Genomic DNA, 24,382 nt, shown 5'->3' with positions numbered 1-24,382 from the left:
CCCTACAACCCCCCCCCCCCACCTTTGTTGTCCCGGGGGCTTCCACTACCATGCAAGAGCAGGGCTACAGCTACCCAAGCCTCCCCCAATCCTCGGCGTTAGCCAAGCAGAAGCCTGTGCCACCCTGGGACTGCGGAGAAAGCTTTTGAGTGAGTTTGCACATAGTGAACTCCGAATGAACTGGATGAAATATTAAAGGTGCAGATGGAGCTGTCCAGATGATAAGAACAGCTCGCGACGTGTCATGATCCAGGCTTGCGTTAAAGCATTTCAGGCATACTAATGGCTCCCCACCACTCATTACTTCCATGTTCCTTTTTCATCGATCTAATACCCCTCATGCTGAGAGGAAGGGCAACCTCAGCCTGCATACTAGCTGAAAGTGCTTCCTCGAGACTTGCTTAAGTTGAGCTTTAAGACAAGTTTAAAAAGAAGGGTGTGTGTGTGTGTGGGGGGGGGGGGGGGGGGTGTTTCTCTCTGTCAAAGCACAAAGGCTACCATAGAGTGTAAGTAGAAGGTGCACAGCAGCAGAGTTGTGTCTCAAAGCAGGGTATGCAGCTGTAGCCAATGAATGCTGAGTGTTTTGTGCCTCTCGTTGACAAGGACGTTGTTAAACTGGTTTGTAGGAACCAGGGTTATATGCTCTCTGAAACGCTGCATCAAAACACTGCCCTTGATAAACTGCATCTGTGTTTTATCACGCAATGTCAGTTTTCAAAGAAAACCAGACTGAGAAGTCTCTCAGTGTTGAAGTTTCACCATTAAGAATACAATGACCCAAGAATAGTTTTATAATACGCTTATTAAGTAAGGAAAAGACATATACTGACATTTAAATACTGTGAATGCCACTCCTAAAAACCTTATAAAACATCCAAGAAATCCTTGTATGACTCAATTGGTAAGATCAACATTAGTGCCATTGTCCAGATGTGAAGGTTCTCACATGGTGCACTACAGAAATAATGAGTGAAATAGGCGTGAAAAGCAATTAAAAATGAAAGGAAGCAAAAAATTGAATTGTCATTGATAATATGATGAAACCAGAGCAATTTAAGTGCAATATGTATGAATCATACATATGTATGATTTCTTGAATTTGTGTGTTTGGAGCACTATGACTGACATGAGAGTATATTTACGTAATTATATGTGTAGTAATATTTTTTCACTTCTGCATCATTACTTTTTTTCTGCATGAAATCATAATCATTACAACACATTGTCAAAATGAATGTGAATTTAATAAATATGAATCTAGCAAGGGACAGATAATATCCTTTGAGCTAGTGTCTGACTTATGGACCTACGAAAAGTATTTTCAAAATATATTCATTATTTTAAACCGAGAGGTGGTATGGTGATGTAACAGTTGTTAAAGCTTGATATACTCAGTGCATTTTGCCCTGAAGACCAACAGTGGTACCTTGATAGTAACCATTTAATCAGTTTTTTTTTTTTTTTTTTGACAAAGCAAAAGATACTGTTTATCATCATTATAACAAAGAAGAGTCAAAGCCACATTATAGCAGGTTTTTTTTTTTTTTTTTTTTTTTTAATCAAACACGCTATTGGTGCAAGAACCCAACAGTGGGGTAATTGCCGTTTTCAACTATTATTTGCTATGACAGTGCCGGTGCCAGTGACAGTGACTTTGAGGATGTTATGTGTTACGTCATAAACTGCTGCTGGCCAAGCAAGGTGAAATTACTTGATAGGACTCAGAAAAAGGCAGCTACCTAAATAATGTTCAGACCCAAGGGCGAAACTTAGGGTTGATAAGGGGGTACAACCCCCCACCCCCCCTCCCAATATATATATATTTTTTAAAAAACAGTCCAAATTTTTATTTTTTTTGCCTTTGTCATTATTTTCTTTTAGTTTTCCTCTTTTCCTTTCCATTATTTTTTGGCAGTTTTGGATGGTAACTGTCAACTTTAATATAGCCTACAGTGTTACTACGGTTCTTAACAACATCCTATTACCAAATTCTGGGAGAAACAAAGAATGTATCCAGATTCTGGGATCTAGATTCTCATTCTTGCCAGTTGTTGCTATCAGATAATTGATGGCCCCCTCAACTTTAGGGAGATTAAAATGGACACCCGGCAACCCTGTTTTATTTTAGTGATGTAATTTGAGCGTACTCTATTTCTGACAACGTTCTGTTAAAATAACGGCAAAAACGCATGCTCTTTCTTTTCGTGCTAGACCAAATTAAGCGATTTAAGTGCCCCAGCCTATCAATGTATTTCACTGGTCGGTTGTTCAGAGCAGCCAGCAACCATAGCACTTTTTACTATTGCTACAGTTGTGCATGCTATTTAAATTGTTTTCTGCTAATAAATATTTAATTTAAAACTTTAATAAACGCAATTTATTCCGCTTTTTTTTTCAGATTCTCTGATTTGCCAGACGTCACTGTGATTTCAGCCAATATTTCTTGTGATACCCAGCCTTAATGTTTGGTAATCTGTAACATTTCCCCCCTAGAATTCACCAGAAATTGTAATTTCTCTGTTGTTCTTTTTAAAAAATCTATTCCAGGGATCCCTCTACAGGGTTGCAGTTCTCATTGTCTGCATTTCAACTCCCCCCAATATTCAAACTAAAGTTGTGACTTTATTCAGACCATACATGAACGTTCTGGGAGGTCACTGAACACACCACTGAGCAAATATTGCCTTTCTTCTCTGAACTTTGTGTGAGCCCATTTTGAACAGTTAATCATCCGCCAGTGTGAAAGATTAGAGGGCAAGCCAATACACAGCATAAGGGTTCCAAGGGCTTGTCCAACGAATGCCACCTGCTATTTCATTTCTTTGAAGTACAGACTAGAGCTCCCCCAGGCCTCTTAGTTCTGAGTAAGATCTAGTTGAAGATAATAATGTCATGACCAGTAAATAACTGCACTCTTGAACAGCACATATGTCAATATAATATGCTATATGTCCTTCACCTACATGCTCCTTGACCAAACAGAAAGGTGCTTTTGGATTCCATTCTCAATCGCCAACTGGTATTCTCAAGGAACATTGTATACTTAGGGAGACACACTCGCGCACACGCAAAAAATGAAATGAAACACTTCATCAAACATGTCAGCAAATCAACTTTGCGTTGACACTCAAAATAACATCATTGATCTGGAACATTAAATTATGATTACTTATATGAGCGAGGACAAACAACAACACAAAGTCTTCCCAAAGACACAACACCTTTTGTGCTCAAAAACAACACCATAATTATATTAATCAGAGGAGCCAATAGCAGTACACTCATCAAAAGATAAAGATAAAAGGCATTAAAAGAGCAAAATATTGAATAGAAACTTATCCAATATGTTAATTACAATGTATTTAAAGAGCAACACTGACTACATTACCCAAGATTCAACACCTTTGGGAATTAGTGAAGCAAGCAGAGGAAAATTACAAAACGTATCACTCAAACACCTGCTTCCCCACTGAAAAGATTGTTGTTACAGCATCTGTTCTTGTACATGGAGAGGTCCCATTAAGCTTTGAAGCACATTTCTGCAGCCAGTTGTTGAGATCCATACTCCCATTCCCACCCTTTTGATCACAAACACACATACAAACACATGTGCACACACTCACTAATGCATGCACACAACCATCGTCACCCACACATGAACACACGTACATGTGCTCGGGCACACACACGCACGCACGCTCGCGGACACGCACAAACCCACACAGTGCAGAAAACACAACCTACCATAATGATGAACGTGACTGGACCAATGAAGCTCCATATGAAGTGATTGTCCACCCTTAGCCAACAACTGGAAAACACAAAACAACCCTGTCAGAGAGGATTAACATAGAACAGATGGAGCAGTCTAATTCTTTGCCTTTGAGCAAAAACAGTTAATGCAGTGCAAGGATATACTACTGAAGGGCTTTTGTTCCTTCCCTAGTAGCAGGCAGAGAAATAAATTTGGTGCCTCCAAACAATAAAACATACACTGCTCTCATTGCAGTTCATGAAAGCAACATAACTGGCCATGGATAAAAGATGAAATAAATGTTAAAGTAGGAAGTCTGTAGTAAATGATATATAAGGAAATGTGTACTCCTGCTGTGACATTTACTGTGACATGTACTTGGCTCCATTCATTTAAAAACAGAACATGTAACAATATCTAGGTTTCGACTGAAGCCCGATATGAAAATCCCTGCACGTAAGCCCATACGCAAAGGCCACATTTCAAGAGATTGGGGTTAAACTGAGTCACATGCTAATATGTTAAACTATTAGCACACCTCAAGAAAATAATGTCATATGTTTCAGTTTTGAACTTTTGAAAGCTTAGAGATTTTTTTTTTTTGTTATGCAAAAGGAAACTTTCAAATGATTTTACAATTTGCCCACATAACGTGCTCCTCCCTCCTTTAAATCCAAAACATTTTCAGATCATATATAATCTATGTTTTTTAAAGCCAAGCAGTCAGTATACATAATCAAGATGTCTAAAATGTGTGCATAAGCATATAGAGTCAAATGTAAAAAGACAGCCTGGTTTTCATGCATGCGTGCTGAAACATCGTCAGCCTTAAAATACAGTGTGGCACTCCACTTTTTGAAAGACCATTTACTACGGAAAGATGCCAGAGGGCCTTTGAAAAAAACTACATTATAGCATTTGCTTAAATCACTGTTTAAGGCATTTAAAAGATTAAATTAAAAGAAATGCCATTTTAGACAAGCAGTTTACTTTTGAACAATTTCCCAGGTTCAGCTGACTGCAAGAATAACAGCACATGTGATTCATTCTTATTTCTATTTTAGCACCACAACCACACAGGATTTCATCTTCAGATTTGCAACATAAGGCAAATTCTGCAAATTTGCATACCTATGTGGGTCATTATTAAGAGGAACAAAAATGAAATCTTTAGGGTTTCACTTACGCCTTCTTTGTTCCATAGCTCCTGTAGTCAATTGCTGCAGAGACACCCACGACTATGGCAGGGACAATGTAGCCAGAAACGTAGTAATACTTTCTGCGCGAATATTCACTCTCAAAAACTTCGACCAGCATGAGATAAAGCTGCACGCCTTCCAGACACATCCAGGCAAATGCAGCCAGAAAGAAAAAATGCAATATCCCAGCAATGATGGAGCAGCCAATCTAAAATGGGTAACAAGAGAGAAAATGATTTTGAAAAACCTGTCTGAGATAGTTTTGGTTACATAATTGTTAAAATAAAAAAAAAGATGAAAATAACCAATACAAATTTAAACCCTGCTTTATTCCAATGTATTTAATAATATACAGTAGCAGTGGGACTGCCTAGCTGGTATATGCTATATTCACATATGAACCACAAATATGCACATTTTAAGGAAAGTGGTTACTTCGAACATCTTGTCACATACTGAATTTCTTCAATAAATACATTCTATACTGGTCTGATTTGACCTTGCATCTATCAGCATTTGCAAAGGTATTGCAATGATAAATAAATGCTCTAGGGTCCCAAGGTTAATCCATTTGCTTTCTCCTTGATTTGTAAACTAGCATAGCCATAGTCTGACAATGAATAGTAAATGTAGAAATCATCATCATGCAGTGACTACACAAAACATCAGTGTTTCTCATAAATAACAGAGGGGACATGAGGAAGATTCCAAACAACTAATTCTAGGAAAGAAATGGTTAACATGAAAAATCAATTCCTTTGATTAGTTCCAACATTTATTTTTTTTAAGTCAACAGCTTAGCTACGGGGACACAGAAGAAAAAGGCTGACTTCTTTAATCCATAAAAATGTTGCTGCCTGACACTTGCTGCGTCAGTAAACAACACTAAAGGTTGAGCGCAGAGTCATGTTCAAAACTAGTCAATTTCAAATGGAAGGTTTTTTTTTCTTTCGTTTGGTGTGAAGCAGAGGAAATGGATCACAAAATCGATACTGAAATCTCTGGGCTTACCCTGGGTTCTGTCATATCGATACCAATTAGAAAAATTAACTCAGCGATGAAGAGATTGATACATAAGTTCTTGTGGATGGTGTTGCGATCGCTCTGCAAGCCTCGGAAGAAGCAGAAGGTGAAGATGCTGACGGCCAAGCAGACCAGACTGACGACGATCCCCACCCGGGTGATGACAGTTAAGAGCAACTCGTGCACGCCGTCTTTACCCTGAGAAATGAAGGACGGAGCAAATTAACATGTCTGCTTGTCAATAAAAAACAGAAGACCCCAGATGTTGACATTCATCATTTCAGTTGGTACAGACCAGAAAATAACCATTTTATTTCCGAGGCGACATGCGGATATAGCTGTTCAACTGTCATCAATCAAAAGCTGAGTGCGCAAGCACAGCACGATTAGCTCCTATGAGGATGACCAGCCACTTTTGTCCACTCTATAAATTGCAAACTGGAGTGTGCTCCAGGCTTGTTTGATAACATTTTCCGCCTGTCTACGCTTGATCAAATTTTGATTACAAAAGGAAGAATATTACTAGCCTGGAAATGCCACTAAAACCACACAGCTATAAATCTAGTTTGACAAAGAACAAGACAAAATAAATCTTGCTTTTTACTCACCGCAATTTCACGATGCGCCATGAGAATAGCAAAGTTGGTAAGGTGGCTACAGGAACAGGTTGTGTGGGTTTTGTTAGTATCCAGGCGTTTGCAGCCTTGGGTGGACCAGTATCCCATCATGCTCCTCTCCGAATAGTTCCAGAATGAACAGTTTGCGTTGAAGTAATGCTCAGTCTGAAATTCGAAAAATTTGACATAATTTAATTAGAATACGCTGCTCAGTGAGGGAATGTCAATATCCATGACCAGAATAATACATGCACATCTAATGTCATTAATATGTGGGTCATGTAGTAAGTGAGATTTATCCTGTATTTTATGCTGTTTGAAATGACTATAGACCAAAGGGAGAACTGCTGATGTATTTCACAAAGAACTAATCTCACTTTTACACTTATCTTTCATTCTGTATAAAATGCTTGAAAAACTGTGCTTTGGCATCATTGATTATATGAGTCTCTTTAAGGGTTAGATAATTGTTTGATGGCATGTCTTTAGAATTGCATTATTTCCTTGATAAAGAACAGAATCAAGCCAGGGCCCTCTGGGATCACTCTTGACAACTTTAAAAGACAGAAGATAATTGGTCTTCAAGCAATTTCATCCTGCATTGTATGGCTAATCTAGGAGTTAATTTTCCACCATAAAAGAAAATGGCATCATTTACATCCTAATGTTGATTAGAGAATTAGTTTTCATTAAGAATTCACTTAAGTTCTAATAACCATTGGTGCAGACTTATTTAATTTTATGTTCAATGACTTAAATAAACTCTTCTGTGACCTAGCCAGGCTTTTACAATGCAAATGGAAGGATTGTGTCTGCCTAGCTGTTCTCTCCCATTGGTTTTATGACCTCTCCATTTATTCATCAGGAGGACTCACGTCAATGTGCTCCAGGGTAAAAATCACAGGATCCGTAATAAACACACGACTGGACTCTTTGTTGATTGAAGCTGCAATGATGTGTGAGTTTACTGCCACAGAATGGTTCCGTCCGTTAGCTTCATTGCCAAATTTAATTGTGGCATTTTCTGTGCTGAGGAACTGCCCCAGGTTTTTATAAAGAACAAATACCAACTTGGCCACACCTGAAAAAAAAAAAAAAAAATATGAGCAGAATAAACAAACTCAAACAGCTAAACCTTGTTGAAATACTAAAATTAAACTATGGACTAGAGAACAAATGGAACTTAGGAATTTCATTGTAAGCCTTGTCTGTCAGAACTTGAGTTTGAAATTCAGGTACATTGAAGCGGCTTCTTATAACAATGCAGTGATGAGTAATCATAGTGTATTGTCAGTTCTGACATGGAGCTTTGACATTGTTGTTTGACACCTTTTCATAGATATTTGACAGGGGAACCAAAGTCAAAACAAGCACTGCACGGGAAAACTCCTGCAGTCCTGCCTATGGATGGTGCGTGTGGCCCATGCTTACCATTTCGACTGTTGAGTTTCACGGTGTTGGAGGACAGCTGGATAGATAGAGCACCCTTACTGGTCTGGGGAAACCTGAAATCCTGCACCTGGCCATCTGTGCTGAGCACGTAAACATCCAAGACTGGCAGGGCCCAGTGGTGGAGGGGAAAGAGGGGACAGTGGGATACCAAAAATTTTAGTGTGTTCAAGTCGCCAAGAAAAAGTTTAAGAAATAGAAGAGATATTTCTACCTATAACATTCAATGCTATGGCTAAGCAAAAGCATCCTTTTACATAAATAAACAAACAAAGACAATAAATTCCAATAAAAAACTTACAATACATCACAACAATGAATTATAAGGTAAAGAAATCTGTGTAAAAAATAAATATTATATTATATTTATATTTTCAGAAAACACGCAGAGTTAAAGTGGGGAATTGAGCTATTGGAAAATAATCTAAAATGTTTACTGCCACCCTGCTTTTCTTCTGTTTCTCACAAGTTATCAAACAAAGACACACAAAAATGCAGCAAAATTCAAACACCATAACAACACAATGCACAACAGCATATCATTCAGATGCACTCTCTACACATACATACAATAACCCCATATTAAGAAAGAAATTGCCTAGCTGACATATCAGTATCTAAAAAAAAAAAAAAAAAAATGAAATGGTCTTGAAAATATGTATACACACAATGATGACTTCATGATTTATTTCAATGGTTTGATTTCCTTTGTTTTTTTGTTAAGTAAAATAAAATGCTATGCAACTATAAAAAGGCTTTGCTAATTTTGCATGGTGTCTTAATTAAATAAAAAGCAGAAAGCATTTCATTAACATTCATTAGAACATGCGTAAGGCTACTAATAGTGTGCTTAAAAATATTAATATGGGCTCAGGGGGTTATGCGTTTCATTTTTTTTTGATAAAAAACCGAGTAAATATATTCAGTCCTTTGCAGGATTCCACAGCAAGGTTAAATTGATGTGTGAATATACTTGGGTCAGAAGTATCAATTTAACAACACTTTCCATCTTTTGCTTCTTAAAGTTCACCGCTTTGACAGAAACAGACGCAGTTTCCCCCACATCCAATTTCATTCCCAACAGTCCCTCAGTATTCCGATGAAAAACAGAAAAACAAAACAAGAACACATTCTGAGATTAATGCTTGTGTGTAAAAAAAAAAAAAAAAAAAAAGAAAAAACCTCTGACATCAATGCTTTATTTTATTTACACATGATGATAATAATCAATTAAATAATTGAAGCAAGCATATTTTTTCCAAAGGCATACTTTCTTCTTTATTTATTTATTTTTTTAGAGTAAATCACTTACTTATATTTTCTGCCGGTACTTTCACTATAGCTGGTTCCATTAGATTGTCAGCAAGGACAAAGGCTCCTTCCTCCAAGGTATCGAGTAGCATTGTTGCAGCATGTGTTTGCTCCGTGGAGTTCATATCTTGCCAGGATTTCAAGGCTTCGGGTCTCAGAAGATTGTCAACCGTATCTACAATAGCCTGTGAGCAAAGAAGAGACATGTCAGCACTTTAGAAAATATACTCAGAGACCTGCCAGAATTTGAGTAGAGTTGGTACGGTCCAAGCAAACAGCAGCAAAGACACTTTGGACAAAGGAAAAATAAAGCATAGAGAAAAAAAAAAGAAAGAAATAAATATTCAATTTCACTGAAATATTTTTGCAAAAAAGCTAAATTCTACACAGATATATGCTGATTCAACAACTATTTCTGCTTACGATGGCCAATTTAAACAAATGGAACTGACAAGAAAGATTCTTCCTTATCGAAAATACTTGCAAGTGTATCTGAGCGTTCAAGTAGATAATTAAACATGTTCAAATGTGCGAACAAGAAGTAAGAGGAAGAGTAAACTTCTGGTTTCATACAAGCATTGATCCTGGAAAATTAGCTTTGAACTTTGTTCTATAATTCTTCATATTGTTCTGTAGGTCCCGATTCTGAGTTGATGACAGTGAAAAACGAGTTGGGCAGTATACGACTTAAGCACTCCTTAAGCCCTCTACACAAGTCAAGCCAGGGCACACAGTTCCTACGGTGTTCTCCACATGTGCGCTGAAGCTGTGCAGGGAAACAATAATAACCACTCCAGAAAGAAGTAAAGCAACATTTCTGTCCTTACACTCAAAAAACAGGTTAAAAGAAAAATATATATCAATCTTTTTTTTTCCATATTTCACACCAACATGATTGAATGCCTTATAACAGAGAACAAAATGTGTTTTGAACTTCACTGGAATAGATGCCTGTTAAAAGGTATAATTAAAAATCCAAGCTTCTATAAGCTGAAATGTTTCTTCAAGCATTTTTTTTCAGACAAGTCCCATGATTTTCCCTTCCTTTTTTGAACTTCTCATACCTTCTCTGCTACAATTTTTACTTCACACAGAAGCTCAAATGGTTCTCAAGTGGAGTGTTCCTACTCTCTGATTGACTGCTTGATGCCAACTGACCTAGATTCTATGCGCGAGACTCAGTGATACAGGCTATGTCCGTTCATGAGTAACTGACATGCCGAACTGTAGATTATTCTGAGCTGTCCGTCCGGTTGCTTCTCGCCTGCTCACTCTGTAGTGACATTTGCAAGCATTCTCATGGGTGGTCTACTGTACCCACAAAGGAAAATTAATTTAATCTGTGCAACATGCTAACATATGGTTACGTGAATTGCATTTACATTAACGGTGCAATATATTTCGCTAACTTGAAATGTCTTGATTCTATGGCAAGTATTCAGTAACCATGCTTACCATACAATTTCCAAGTGCAATAATAATAACTTAATTAATATTTGAATTATTAATTTTAAAAGATTTTTAATTAAAACATTATTATTAATTAAAATCCATCTAGAAGAGAAAAGGGTGCATACCTTATTTAAATTTCAAAGCATTTCATATACATACAGAAGTCAGAATCGGGGCCAAAATCCCTTTCCACTAAATATTTTCCCAAGACCAAGTGGTCTCAAATAGTGCAAACTACATTAAATCCCATAGAAATACCTGACTGCCTTCCTTACTCAGCCAGGCAATATTCACTGCAAATTTAACACTTGTTAAATTTGTAAAACACATACATTTGTAAAATAGAATATTTTGGGGGGAAATTTTTTTCTTAATTGAGCACAACAACTGTAATTTATTAATTTGTAAATTCCTAATCGAATTTTAGCCTGCTTTGTTGAGTATCCGTCAGGCAGTATCTATGCAAAAAAATAAATAAATAATAATAAATTTTTAAAAAACGAAGATTTAATGAGATGACCGAAATTTCCTCAGAAAATAAGCAAATGAATTAGACTAATCAGCTAATCAATGGGCATCCGGCTCTTCTACTAATGCAGAGATAATGCAGCCTCGCATTAAATATGTCAAATACTGCTGATTCACCAATTTTGCCTGAAGCCCATCATTGCACATTCATAATGTGACATTAGGCACATAAATATGACCTTCTCCATTGACTGGGATAAGGTTTGCATGCAAGTGTTCAAAAAAGAAAAAAAAAGGAATATGCTGTATGTTTATGTATGATGTATATCAAGATTGCAAGCTGTCAACCTTGAAAGGAGGTGGGTTGCACTTGGATGTGATGAGAGAGGGAATTGTTCAATGCTCACAGTGATAGGGCATTAAGTGACGAAGGACACAAATTGATTTGCCCTAGACAACCTTATTAGCCACAGAAAATCGTGGATTTGCGCTACTACTTTATGACACAAATGCAAATTCCTATCCTGATAAATGAACTTTCTTCAGTGGCATAAAGGTAGTTGTTTTGTAGGCTTTAGTAATTCCTTTGTGGTAAAATAAAATAAAATCCAAATAAAATCCAAATAAAATCCGAATAAAATCCAAATAAAATCCAAATAAAATCCAAATAAAATCCAAATAAAATCCAAATAAAATAAAATAAAACAAATACACAAATAAATAAATAAATAAATGACTGTCACCCTACAAACACCCAACGCCCAGTGTATACAATTCTTACTACAACATGTTTAATCCAATAAAAAGGCCTCTCTGTCTGTTAATATTTTTAAATAGCATACATGCTCATAGTCTTTATCTGAAGGTTTCTTTGGAGATCTACATGAGTAAAATCGCAATTCATAATGTTCAACACAGAATAAAATAAAAAGTGAGCGAAGAATATTTGCAGAACATGGAAAAGTGAGTACATACATATGTATAAAAAAAAATCAAAAATCAAAAACTCTTACAACAATAAAGAAGGAGGAAAAAAGCAGTCGGAAAATGTCACAAAAATGTCGAAATTGGACTGGATTTCCCTGCCACTTAAATCACAATTCACACTGTCAGAACTGAGGCACAATTACAGCTGTGGGAAATCAATTACACAGAGCACAGAGAGAGAGAGGGAGGCTACACAGCAATACAAAAGTACGCATGCTGCTGAGCAAGGGGCGGGGAGGGGTTGCGGACAAGCAGAGTGATACAGTAGCATAGCTCAGATACCTTCATGTATGCCCTGCATGTCCTTTCACGTTTTTGAAGCTTTTTCATTAGAAAGAAAAAAAGATTAAAACACAGAAACACACAATTAGCAAATTTAGGAGCTTCAGCACAAGTGTCCATGCATTTAATTTGATGTTCAAGCCGTTTTTACAATATAACTCTCTACCTGTGTTGTTTTTCTTCTGACCTAGATACAGTTCTGAAATTGAACCTTCCTACACTTCCAGTCATGTAGACGTAATATCAAAGCCAGACAATACTTCCCTCAGAGCTACCTTAGAAATTATTATGCCCAGTGTAGAATACATGCATTTTAATTCACGTATAAGGACATGCTAGAATGTCAACATTGTAGATATTTAAAGTTACAGTTAAAACTAACAGTTAACATTTTAATATTCATTTAACCTAACAACATTTGTATTTTGGATTGATAAATTCCACTGTAATAGAGTATATGACTGCATTTAAGGCTTGTGGCCATATTGTTCTCCCGTATATAAAGTGTACTCCGTCCTGACTAAAGTGCACTCAACATGATGAATGGCATTTCCATGATGAATCAAAAATTGGTCTTTGGAAATGCAGTGTACAATCACCCATGCTCATATTAAATATGTATTTAAGAGAACAGCATACTGCCACCCATTTTAGATTTTTTATTTTGTTTTTGTTGACATAGGACGTGACCATCACATCTATCCCATGTACTTCTGAGACTGCATTTTTCAGTTTTGTCGGACTTAAATATATAAATATGGAGAAAAATATACCCACTGGAACTTAATAATGATCCAACATCAAGATAATTTTTGGAAAAAAAAAAAAAAAGCTTAATATTTTCTTAGTATTTGAATAATATCATTGCAAGTATAGAGAGAAAAAATAATAATAATTTCGTCCCACGGAGACAGATATTAACATACATTAAAAGTTGCTTAGAACCCACAAAGAAAGACACAGGTAAATTAGAACAAAGCTTATCAACACAGAATATTTAATAAGGAGGGAAGGGCCAGAATAGCCACCAGGGGTAATGGCAAACGAAATACCTTATTAAAACTCCGGCCTGCAGAGTCCTTCTCGCTGGGTCTCAGCTCCTGTAGCTGAGCGTCTAAGATATCAACCAGCTGCTCCATCAATCTCACCGATGAACTAACATCGCCGGCAAAGATGGGTCCTTTGGTATGCTTGGCCAGCTCATTTGCAAGGTTAGCTGCATTTTCACCGCTTCTGATCTGGAGTGATATAAATTATCATCTCAGCATGGTTCAGAAAATATTGCTGTAGACGGTGAGGCTCTCCCCTCTCATTACAACATACCCATGCTGTGATGAAATATTCCTTTACACCGCTACACATGAGAAATCGGTGACTAATTAAAGCTGATAACATTCCTTGGGTTTATTAGCCAAGATTCCTTGATAAAAGCATGCCATCACAAATAGCAAGGAATGTGTAAGAATGGTGTTTTAATTAATACATTTTTGTACATAAGACACAATTCCAAAAATCCTAGGGAAAGAGCCAAGTAATATTGGTACACACAGCAGGATAGTCATTGAATAGTGAAAGGTTATATTGTTAGGCATGTATGCTGTTTTTCACGAAGATGCTGAATAATGTTCTTTCTTTTCAACTTTGGAATGAATGAATAAAAGAGTAGAGTAGGAGAAGCAGAGGAAGCACAGGGAATCCTCCAACAAACCTTCTGAGCAACTTGATTAACCCAGTGGGAGGTACAGTTGCTAAGGTCAGGCCCTTTTGGGTGCCAGACCCCAGTGGTTAGCACACACAGATAGGAGGCAGTGCCTAAGAGACAGGAGTAGAAAAACAGTTTTACTGTGTTAGTATCCCTTTACTGAGTATCTCAACACTTCAACCCCACCCCCACAAAACTTATTTTGAAAAAACTATTTGCTACTAACAAGACTTCGTACGTCAGTGATTCACATCATTACTAACTATTAAGTTGTCTTAAACATTTATCTTCAAACAGGTAATTGCACTAGATGTTTTGACTTTTTAAAAAAAAATTTTTAAGTAATGCTCTCTACTCTATAATTTATGCAGGGCTGCACCAAGACTCCTAAAAGGGTCCTGCAATTATTTGTTTTATCTAGTCATCAAAATAGCTAAATATGAATCAGAATGCTGATTTAATAAGGCTTTCATTAAACCTTCTCTTGTCCAGTGCCAAGAGTATACCAGATTCAACAAAAACTGTATATTATACATTCACATTATTCTATGCATGCTGTCACATGAAATGTTGCATAAACTATTCAATATGTTAGTCATCCTGATTAAAGAAAAACATTGCTTTATTCAAAACAGCTGTCATGTCTAGCTGTGTTCTGAACAAGATGGCTGCTCAGAGGATAGCATTGCTGTATTAAATTAAAAAAAAATAACAAGTGAATGCAACCATATCAATTTACCCATTCTATGAACCACCGGGTTTTAGTTGGTCAACACCTTGCCAAAGACGACAGTTTGAGCAGCGTCAATATAATGAGTTCAATGTCTAAAGACTTAATGTTTGATGAACTCTCAATTCATGTTTCACCTTTGCAGGCCTAGCTCCATTTTGTCAATACTATCCTTAGTGTTGAAACATGCCAATCTTGAGCCTCACTGGCACTTGCTCACAGAAAAGTTCTGCCTGCAGGACTGAACTAAATAACATGCTATTGTACTTTACTAACTATATATTGGTCAATAAACCACCAATATACAGCCTTAATGCAACCTACATCAGGGAAATTTAATAGACACACTAATCTTTTACCTGCCAGTGAATAAAAAATGAAATTAATGTAATATTCAGGTTTATATAAAGCCACCTAATGGTAAGCTACAAACAACCCTATAAGTAAGAACACAGCATAGAATGAAAATGCATTTAGCTTATGTACGTTTTTTAGTTTCTTGCAAAGAACAACAAAGTGTCCTTTCAGTTAAACTACTAGAACAGGTGGATGTACAAAAAAGCTACATGAGCTTGTTGCTGGACATTGGATAGTAGTGAACATTATATTTAGCAAGCTATAAATCACTGTAGCATTTATATTAGGTACTGCACTGTAGTTTGCTTACTATTGCTACAAATTGGATATGTGTATTTTTTAATTGATGATGTGTATCACAATGAAAGAATAATAAAATTACCCTTTACAATTACCATCATTTCCTCCTTAAACATGTTTATTATGGTATAATAAATTACAGTATACACAATGCTGCATAATGCAATCCAATATTTGTAGCCCTTAGATCTTTGAATGTATTTAAGCTATTGATAAAATATCAATATTACAGGCAAAATGTATTGATAGAAAAAAAATGGATGTTCACCTCAGCCCTATTTATAACTCATGAGAGGTGGGAAATCCATTTATTTGTGGGTCAAAGCTAAATGTGGTGCTTACCTCTCGTTCCCTTGGGGCAAGGCCTCTCCACTATCATTCCTCTCTGTGTCTGGGGCCATGCTATATCCCTTTTCTCTGTACCCTCACAAAATCGCTCCGGCAAAGGGAAGGAGTCAGGGGAGGGCGGGGCTGTCGTTTCAGGAATTTCTGGAGGTGCCTTGGGCCCTTTGTTTCCTTCTCTTGGGCCGACTGTGGTGGTGGTGTTCATCTGGCCTTTCTGTGCAGTAGTGGTGGTGGTGGTAGTCGTCGTTTTGGGGAGCTCAGGGATAATGGTTGCTTCTGATATGGTTGGCACTGAAACAGATTTGAGGACAACATTAGTTTAGTTATTTTCCTCATGGCCCTGAATCCCTTTCCCAAATCCCAAGGAACGATCCACCCGTTGAAACAGGACCATGGTGCTCAAGCTGAACAAGTTACAGAGTGAGGCTGGTAAATTATAAATATATTATGGAAAGCGAAGGCAATATTTGTTTAGTAAATGAATCCCTTTCATGAACATTTTATTCCAAACACTTTCAGCTATGCACTAAAATAACGTAATACGTAAATTAGTTAAAATAAAATAAGAAACAGTAATTAATTAATAAAATACATTTTTAGCAGATATGTTAAAACAAATTATGCAAATGTTTCACAGTTGTGTAAAATACATTGGTGTGAAACTGTATTCTAGCCATGTCAAAATGACTGCTTTCATTATGGCTTTGAATACTGTCAAAAGCATAGTTATTTTATAAATATATCAAGTTGGTGAAGCAGACCAAGCAAAACAGCATGACTCATTTTTTTTTTCTTGTTCTCTGTAATTACAGATGTGCTGTTTAATTTTTCCTCTGACTTAAATATGATAAAAAAAAGACAAGTGTCTCTCTTGCAAAGCCATCCACACAGAGGCGTTTTGATATGGAAATCGCAGCACATTGAGATTCATGTTTTTAAATTTTTCCCCCCTTAAGGGATCAGACAATGACAGCTGGAGGTAAAGGTGACAACGCACACCATGTCACTCATTATCTACAAGTTTCCTTACAGGTAGGGGGCAGGACACGAGAATCAACCGCACATTTCATAGCTTCAAGAGCATTTGACTTTTGTGACTGCACCAGTACAGTACGTCTAACTTACTGTTGAATTAAAATGCATATTATTTAAACTGAGATACATTTTGGGCAGAAGAAATTATTTTAGTATGCTCCCCACAAAAAAAGTAGTTTTTATCCATTTGTACAAAAAAACTAATTTGATGGGTGGGAAGACTTTCAGACTCTTGTTGTCACGGGATTACGTGACTGTCTGATACAATAGTCGAGACTTTGGCAGCCCTTCAAAAACACACTTTTTGTCGATGTAACATTTCAGCAAGGCAAGGATGAGGAAGCAACTATCTGTTTTGAATCAGCCTCAGCTGACCAGCAGAGATCACTCAGTGCAGTCCCTGCAGGGGCCGTCTTGGCAGTAGCAAACGTTTCATGAGATGCAATGTGTCTCGATTTAAAATGGAAGAGTTTTGGCCGGATGGATCTTTTTCGATATCGAGCTGACGTTAGATTTTGTTGCGTTTTTTCTTAACCACAACCACCCCCACCCCAACACCTCTTACCTCCAATCCTTTTCTCAAAATGCATAATTCCTTGGCGCTATGCTGTCACAGCGTCTGAAAGCCTGAGGCCAGTTCAGAGAATATCTGTGCTTTCCACAACTATAAATAACCAATGGAGGAACCTTCCACAACAATGTGTTGAATACTTTTTGTTATCCAGTTTAATTCACATCCTGGCTGAATGAATGACCTCATTAGAAAACAGAGCAGCTTAGCAACATGCTGATAAGGCCTCTAACATTCAGTGATCATGACAATTTCCTATCTATCACATATAACATCTTGACGAAATACATGGCTGGTTTTGAGTCTGTTCAGTTCAGGGGTAGTAAAACAAGGAAGGGGGGGGGGGGATGAATAATTTAACTTTGCATATGAATTGATGAAAAGAAAAAATGAAACACACCACAAAATACCGGCAAACATGTTTTGACATTTGGGTTATCATTTTCACCATGTCTACAGGGTGATCACCATGTGCGCTGTTTTTATAAATGTTTCCAGCAGGCTACTTGTATTGGATTGCTGTAATTCTTTAATTGGTGAGTTAAACTGTGAAAAATTGTGCCTCTTTGATGTTTTGTTTTACAAGTCAGCAGTAGCATTACTTGGAACCTCTGTAACCTTCTAGAATATGCCTAGGGAGTTATTTTTTCCAACTGCTAATTTCCTTCCCTGATTCATTGTGCTTATTTAATAATGTTTCTAGTGATAATGATAATGCTTTCCAGTTGTGCTGTGGACTTACAAGGCTACAGTGAGCAGTAAACAGGTACGCAGGATACACACTGTAGTTCTGTTGTGAAAGATTTCAAAAGTCATTAACTCTCATTACCTATAGACAGACTTTTCATGTATAAACCAGAGAAAAATGATCATTCAATCACAATCACAGAGAGTAGCAGAGTCACCACGGTGGGACTTCATCGATCGTTTAAATGACAAACCTAAACCAACTCATGCATCAAAACTGACCACCAGCAATACTAAATATTTCAGCTCAATCTAAACGAGTGCCTATTCACACTTTGCCCCACAACTCCCCCCCAGTTATGATTCTTTTGATTGCAACTGAGGCAATCAAGCAGGCTGGGAACAAAGAAACACAATCCTAAATTAACAAGGCTGTCTGACACTTCAGCCAAGACAGGCCTTCAATTAGGTGTCATGGAATGAGAGGCTGTGAAACAGAGATCTTATAAATTATTGAGATAGTCAGAACAACCGTATTTATGGCCTCTATATGATCACACCCTACTTGCAATCCCGGAAACAATATCTGTAGCCCTGCCAATGAGCATACAGGGCTTTGTTTTAGTTGAATCAAGACAATAATTGGTGAAAAGACAGATGGGAGTAAAACACCTGTCTCTTGTAGTCAGCAGGTTAACAACCCCAATAACAACAATGATTAGACTTCACTAGGGCTCAGCACTCAGCACTAAAGTGAAGAAATTAGAACTGACAGCAAGTGTACCCTTATTATTATGCTTAACTGCTGCAGTTGTCAAGAGGAAGGTACGAGTTTTCAAATGAGTAATGTTTTGCTCAAGTGATTAAAAAATCTATTAATTAAATTTAAAAAAAAATGAAACATATGATTTAATTTATTTAAAACACATAAAACGTATTGGTCCTGCTCCAGTTGTCACTCTGAAAACTTTGCTTTGGGAAGCAAAACTCTTTTAAAAGATTTTTTTGTTCTTTTCCATGCAAGAGCCCCATAAGCCTTTATCAGTTGAGAAATGCATGTTCCAGGTGGCAAGCACCTATTAATGGTGGCATAATAGCTACTGGAATAAAACAATAGTGGCTTAAGAACTTAAAACTTTGTTTCTGAGATCAAAATGATGCCAGGTATCTCTGCAAGGAATCCAAAAAATGAATCAAGCAAAGAAAGAAATGAATAAACCATCTGCTTCATAAGAAATTATTTGCAAAACAGTTAACCCTTCATAAACCTGCAGTGTAAATCTGAAGTTGACAAAAAACTTAAAATATCTATTTAAAAAACACAAATTGGTAGTATAATATTATAGGATGGAAGAGTGAGTACAGTGAAAATTATAATGAGCCTGACCAGACTCTAGGAATAAGATGAGAGAATAAGCTTCATGACACTACACACAAATTCTGTACCATAACAGCACTAAAAATAACAGTAACATAACTAACATAATAACTGCAGTAAAAAGTATAATGAGTACATGTCTGCAGATACTGGGAAAATGCAACCACATTATAATTGGTATGGGGCTATGCAATCATTTACCTTACATGGCCCACATATTGGAAGAATTCCTGCAGTTGATGTGCACCTATTGGTTTATTAGCTTCCACATTCTTGTGTTTGCTGATTGCCCTTCAAAATGTTTGTGTATTGACAACATGCTCATTAGAGGGAGGTAGGTTAATATTTCTCCTTCAAACAAATCTATCTTTGAACACTTTTTTATGTTTCTTTAAGGTTACTCATACAAAAGGCAAACACAAAAAGTTGAGAGTCACCACTGTGACTTCCAACATCTATTCTACTTTTCTTCGGTGTGGTTTTGTATGTGCATGCTATTGTTGTGTTTGCAAGAAGCTTTTCATAAATTCTATGTGACTACTAAACCACTGGTTTGAACCACTGTAGGTCCATACACACTATACAAATTATGCAAGCAGTCTATTTGATGCCGTGAAATACTTTTCTTGAGTGTGCATTTGGTAATGCCTGGGCCATTTACAGATCCGAATCAAACATTTTACCAACGCATTATCTTCGTTTAACGTTCAGCAAAATCTTTACAACAGTATGACTAAGCGGCTGGGCATTATGCAGTCTGAATGCCTGATGCAGTACACTGCCCGAAAGGAAGCTGAGGGCGATTTTTCTCTGCGAAAGGCATTGAAACTGCTTAATGCCCAGCCCTGAGGTCAACATCCTGCTTATGCAACAGCTTACCAACAAAAGGCATAATTTTAGCCAATCAAAATATTACTTCAGCATTCCAGCAAATGTCAGAAACCCTGTACCACTCAGCAATGAACGCTTCTTTCTAGCTCCTCTCTTGACCGGGCTAGGTAGCAAGCTAGTTTAATGCTTGGTTCACCGTCACTCACGTTGCCTAATATTAAAATCCAGTTAAGTTTTTACGACTGAATGGTCTCAGAATGTTTGTTATGACAGATAGCTAGCTATAAAATGTGTGTATGTATACTATATATATATATATTTTTATTTTTTATGTGTGTCAGTCAGGGCCCTTGGAATCTTACAGGGCTCCTGCACACACAGTATATGACCTAAATTATCTGGAGCTGCTTTTCGTGGTTTGGGCTACCTTAGTTCCAGTGAAATCTTAATGCTACAGCATACTATCACATACTACATAATTCTGTACTTCCCCAACAGTTTTGGGAAGGGCCATTCCTGTTTCAGCAAGGCAATACACAGCGAGGTGTCTCGGAACGGAGCGTTTGGGTCCTACATACCCGTTCCGTGACACGAGGTCCATATGAGTTTTTGTCGAGAATGGTGTGGAAGAACTTGAACAGTGGAAGGCCTGCACAGAGCCCTGACCTTAACCCCATCCATCAACAACAGGAAAAGCCAACTATGAGCCAGGCCGAATTGCCCAATCAGTGCCCACCCTCACAAATGCTCTTCTGGCTAAATAGAAGCAAATCATTGCAGCAATGCTAGTACTGTGAATCTCTGTAGATCTGGCCTTGAACCTCTGAAGAAAATATATAAGTAAACTCTATTTCACCAATAAACCTATCCCGAAGCTTTCAGAACTGCACATAGGTGTTGACTTTTGTGCCATTAGTGCAATCCACAGAAAGGTGGATTGCACACAAGGGCTCTGCTCATCATAGGATAAAAATGTTCTTCCAATCAATGCAGAGTGCTAAAGAAGAAATTAATAAATTAATTATGAATGTAGAGGTAAAGCTCCAAAGGACTGCTGCTGGGTGCTGAATCATAAATAAGAGTCTGTGGGCACTGTCATTCAGTATCCTAAAGTCTACCTTGATCAGAGGCCAGACACAAATCTCTGCCAAACATACCAGTACTCATCTGTAGGGACAAGGACATATGACTATAGAGAACAATGGAGGACGCTATCAGCAACAGCAGTGACAGAAGCCCTCGTGTACATATACACACCTGAGACAGAAAGAATAACAATGGTAATTTTCCACATCAGTACATTTCTTTCACATTGTATCCACTTCGATGCATTGCACATTCACTTAATATTGTTCATACAAACAGTGCTATCTTTAACATTTTCCCCAGAACCCTGATCTTTGATCCTGCATAACTTGGGGCATGTACAGAGAAGCATTTACAATTCTGATTCAGAGCACCTTGGACCACTGCAGGCTTTGTTATACATATTCAATTCAGCCATTCAATTCACTCCGGTTGCATTTCTATTCCTGGTGCATTGGGTATGTGCATGTGCAGCATGTGATTTTCATTTTTTTTTTTTTTTTAACACCCTGGTGCATTTGTTTTGAAACAGATCCATAATTAGGACATACAGCTACATTAAAAGGAGAACCATTTGTGATATTAGTGATTACAAATCTGCAGTTTAATGGGGGGTGAGTAACTGGAAAATGATACATGGCCCCTAAAGTGGGTAGGGGAATGTATAAGTTATTTCTTGGATATATAATACGTACAAATTTGACGGCACGTGCTACACAATATAGTCAACTCAAGTGAAATTATATTTGCCTGCAATAATGAAGAACGCGTGGGAGATTGTTTCACTGCATTTTTGTTCTGATATATTCAGTGAGGTCCATAATGTTTGGGACAAAGGCATATTTTTCATTTTAGATTTGTAATCAAACAATTTATATGAGCTTAAAGTGCACGTTCTTAGCTTTTATGTAAGGGTATTTTTACACTTTGGCTTCACCAAGTAGAAATTAAAGCACTATTTATACATAGCCCCCCATTTCAGGGCACTATAATGTTTGGGACATATTAATGTCATGTAAATAAAATAAGCCATGTTTAGTTGCATATCCCTTACATGCAATGACTGCAATAAGTCTGTCACCCATAGACATCGCCAGGTGCTGAGTATCTTCTCTGATAATGCTCTGCATGGACTTTGCTGCAGCAGTCTTTAGCTCCTGCTTGTTCCAGGGGCTAGTTTGCTTAAGGTCTCTTTTCAGCATATGCAATGCATGTTTTGAATCGGGTGATCAGGTGGCCTGTCAAGAATTTTCCAGTTTTTGCCTTTGAAAAACCACTTTGTTGCTTTAGCAGTACGTTTGGGATAATTGTCTTGTCATAGGATGAAACACTATCCAATGGGTTTGGTGCCATCTGATTGAACCTGAGTAGATAAGATGCATCAGTGCACTTCAGAATTAATTCTGCTGCTGCTATCAGCAGTTACAGTACATAATCAATGAAAACAAGTGAGCCAGTACCAGTGGCAGCTATACATGCCCAAACAATAAAACCCCACCACCATGTTTCACAGATGAGGAGGGTTGCTTTGGATCTTTGGATCTTACTTTTGGTCTCCACACTTTGCTCTTGCCATCACTCTGATACAAGTCAATCTTAGCCTCATATGTCCACAAAACACATTTGCAGAACCCTGCAAGCTCTTTTAGGTACTTCTTAGCAAACTGTAGCCTGGTCATCCTGTTGTTGTGGCTAACTAGTGGATTTCATCTTGCAGTATAGCCTCTATAGTTCTGTCCGTGAAGTCTTCTGAGGATAGCAGTCACTGACACATCCACGCCTGCCTCCTGAAGAGTGTTTCTGATCTGTTGGACAGGCGTTTGGGGCTGTTTCATTATTGTGAGAATTCTTTGGTCATTGACCATAGAGGTCTTCCTTAGCCGACCAGGCCTTTTGCGATTACAGAGCAGTGCTCTCTTTCTTTTTGATGATGTTCCAAACAATTGATTTTGGTAAGCCTAAGGTTTGGCCTATGTCTCTGGCTGTTTTATTCTTATTTCTCAGCCTCATATAATGGCTTCCTTTACTTTCAGTGGCACAACTCTAGTCCTAATTTTGACAATGTCAAAAACATATTCTTAAGGCAATCAAAAGCCAAGGGAGCAATTGAACACCCCTGACTACATTGTCCCAAACATAATGATGCCCGGGAATAGTGGGACTATGTGTAATAAAGTGCTGTAAGCTTTACATAGTAAAACCAAAATGTATAAAAATACCACTTAATAAAAGTTGAGAATCTGCACTTTAACGTTTGATTACAAATATAAAATTGTGGAGGGTAGAGCCAAATAAAAAAATATATGACTTTTTCCCTAATATTTTGGAGCTATATGCCATTTTACATATGGATTTCAGTGTGCCTCAGTGTGAAGCAAAACAACGTACAAGCTGTCTTGTGAGTCTTTTTATAAAGAAAAATGAAAATAAGCTATTCTCTGCCCTGGCAAGTGCATATGAAAAAGCAGATGACCAGATAACATCCAAAGAAAATCAAACTGAAAAAAAATAAAATAAATCAAAGCATTAGAAACACTGGTTTCTAAATTATATGGCTTATAATAGCTATACACCAAATTGTAATATAGTAATAATAAACAGTCCTAAAATGCATAATTAATTTTCATCATGTGAATTATGTTTATGCTACAGTTAATGTGTCATAGCAATGCCAGAATGAGACCAAACAGCATAAGCCAAATGACTTGTATCCTTATGAAAGTGCTTCTAAAGTGCTGTGGACATTAGTTCAATAGTCAAACAAGGATAATGAACCCACACAGATGTCTTATTGCAATGCAAGAAATACATCTCTTCA

The 24,382-nt window shown here is 37.3% G+C and overlaps 1 protein-coding gene across 32 annotated transcripts in view; it reads right to left on the bottom strand.

Annotated features, from left to right (window-relative positions):
* The window catches only part of adgrl2a (adhesion G protein-coupled receptor L2a), a 114,769-nt gene that overhangs the window by 16,586 nt on the left and 73,801 nt on the right, over positions 1–24,382 (bottom strand). For 24 of the 32 annotated variants that reach the window (XM_035414783.1, XM_035414784.1, XM_035414775.1 and 21 more), the window contains 11 exons: positions 15,974–16,267; positions 14,251–14,354; positions 13,595–13,780; positions 12,543–12,581; positions 9,355–9,538; positions 8,025–8,147; positions 7,469–7,674; positions 6,585–6,758; positions 5,965–6,174; positions 4,941–5,161; positions 3,745–3,811 (listed from right to left, as the gene is read on the bottom strand). In XM_035414783.1, coding sequence (XP_035270674.1) covers positions 3,745–3,811; positions 4,941–5,161; positions 5,965–6,174; positions 6,585–6,758; positions 7,469–7,674; positions 8,025–8,147; positions 9,355–9,538; positions 12,543–12,581; positions 13,595–13,780; positions 14,251–14,354; positions 15,974–16,267 — 1,808 coding nt within the window. The remainder of the gene's footprint in view (positions 1–3,744; positions 3,812–4,940; positions 5,162–5,964; positions 6,175–6,584; positions 6,759–7,468; positions 7,675–8,024; positions 8,148–9,354; positions 9,539–12,542; positions 12,582–13,594; positions 13,781–14,250; positions 14,355–15,973; positions 16,268–24,382) is intronic. The other 8 variants (XM_035414770.1, XM_035414756.1, XM_035414760.1 and 5 more) reach the window with 1 other exon arrangement.

Source organism: Anguilla anguilla, chromosome 4, assembly GCF_013347855.1.
Source record: "Anguilla anguilla isolate fAngAng1 chromosome 4, fAngAng1.pri, whole genome shotgun sequence".
Lineage (NCBI taxonomy): Eukaryota > Metazoa > Chordata > Actinopteri > Anguilliformes > Anguillidae > Anguilla > Anguilla anguilla.
This window is presented reverse-complemented; position numbering and strand designations above follow the sequence as displayed.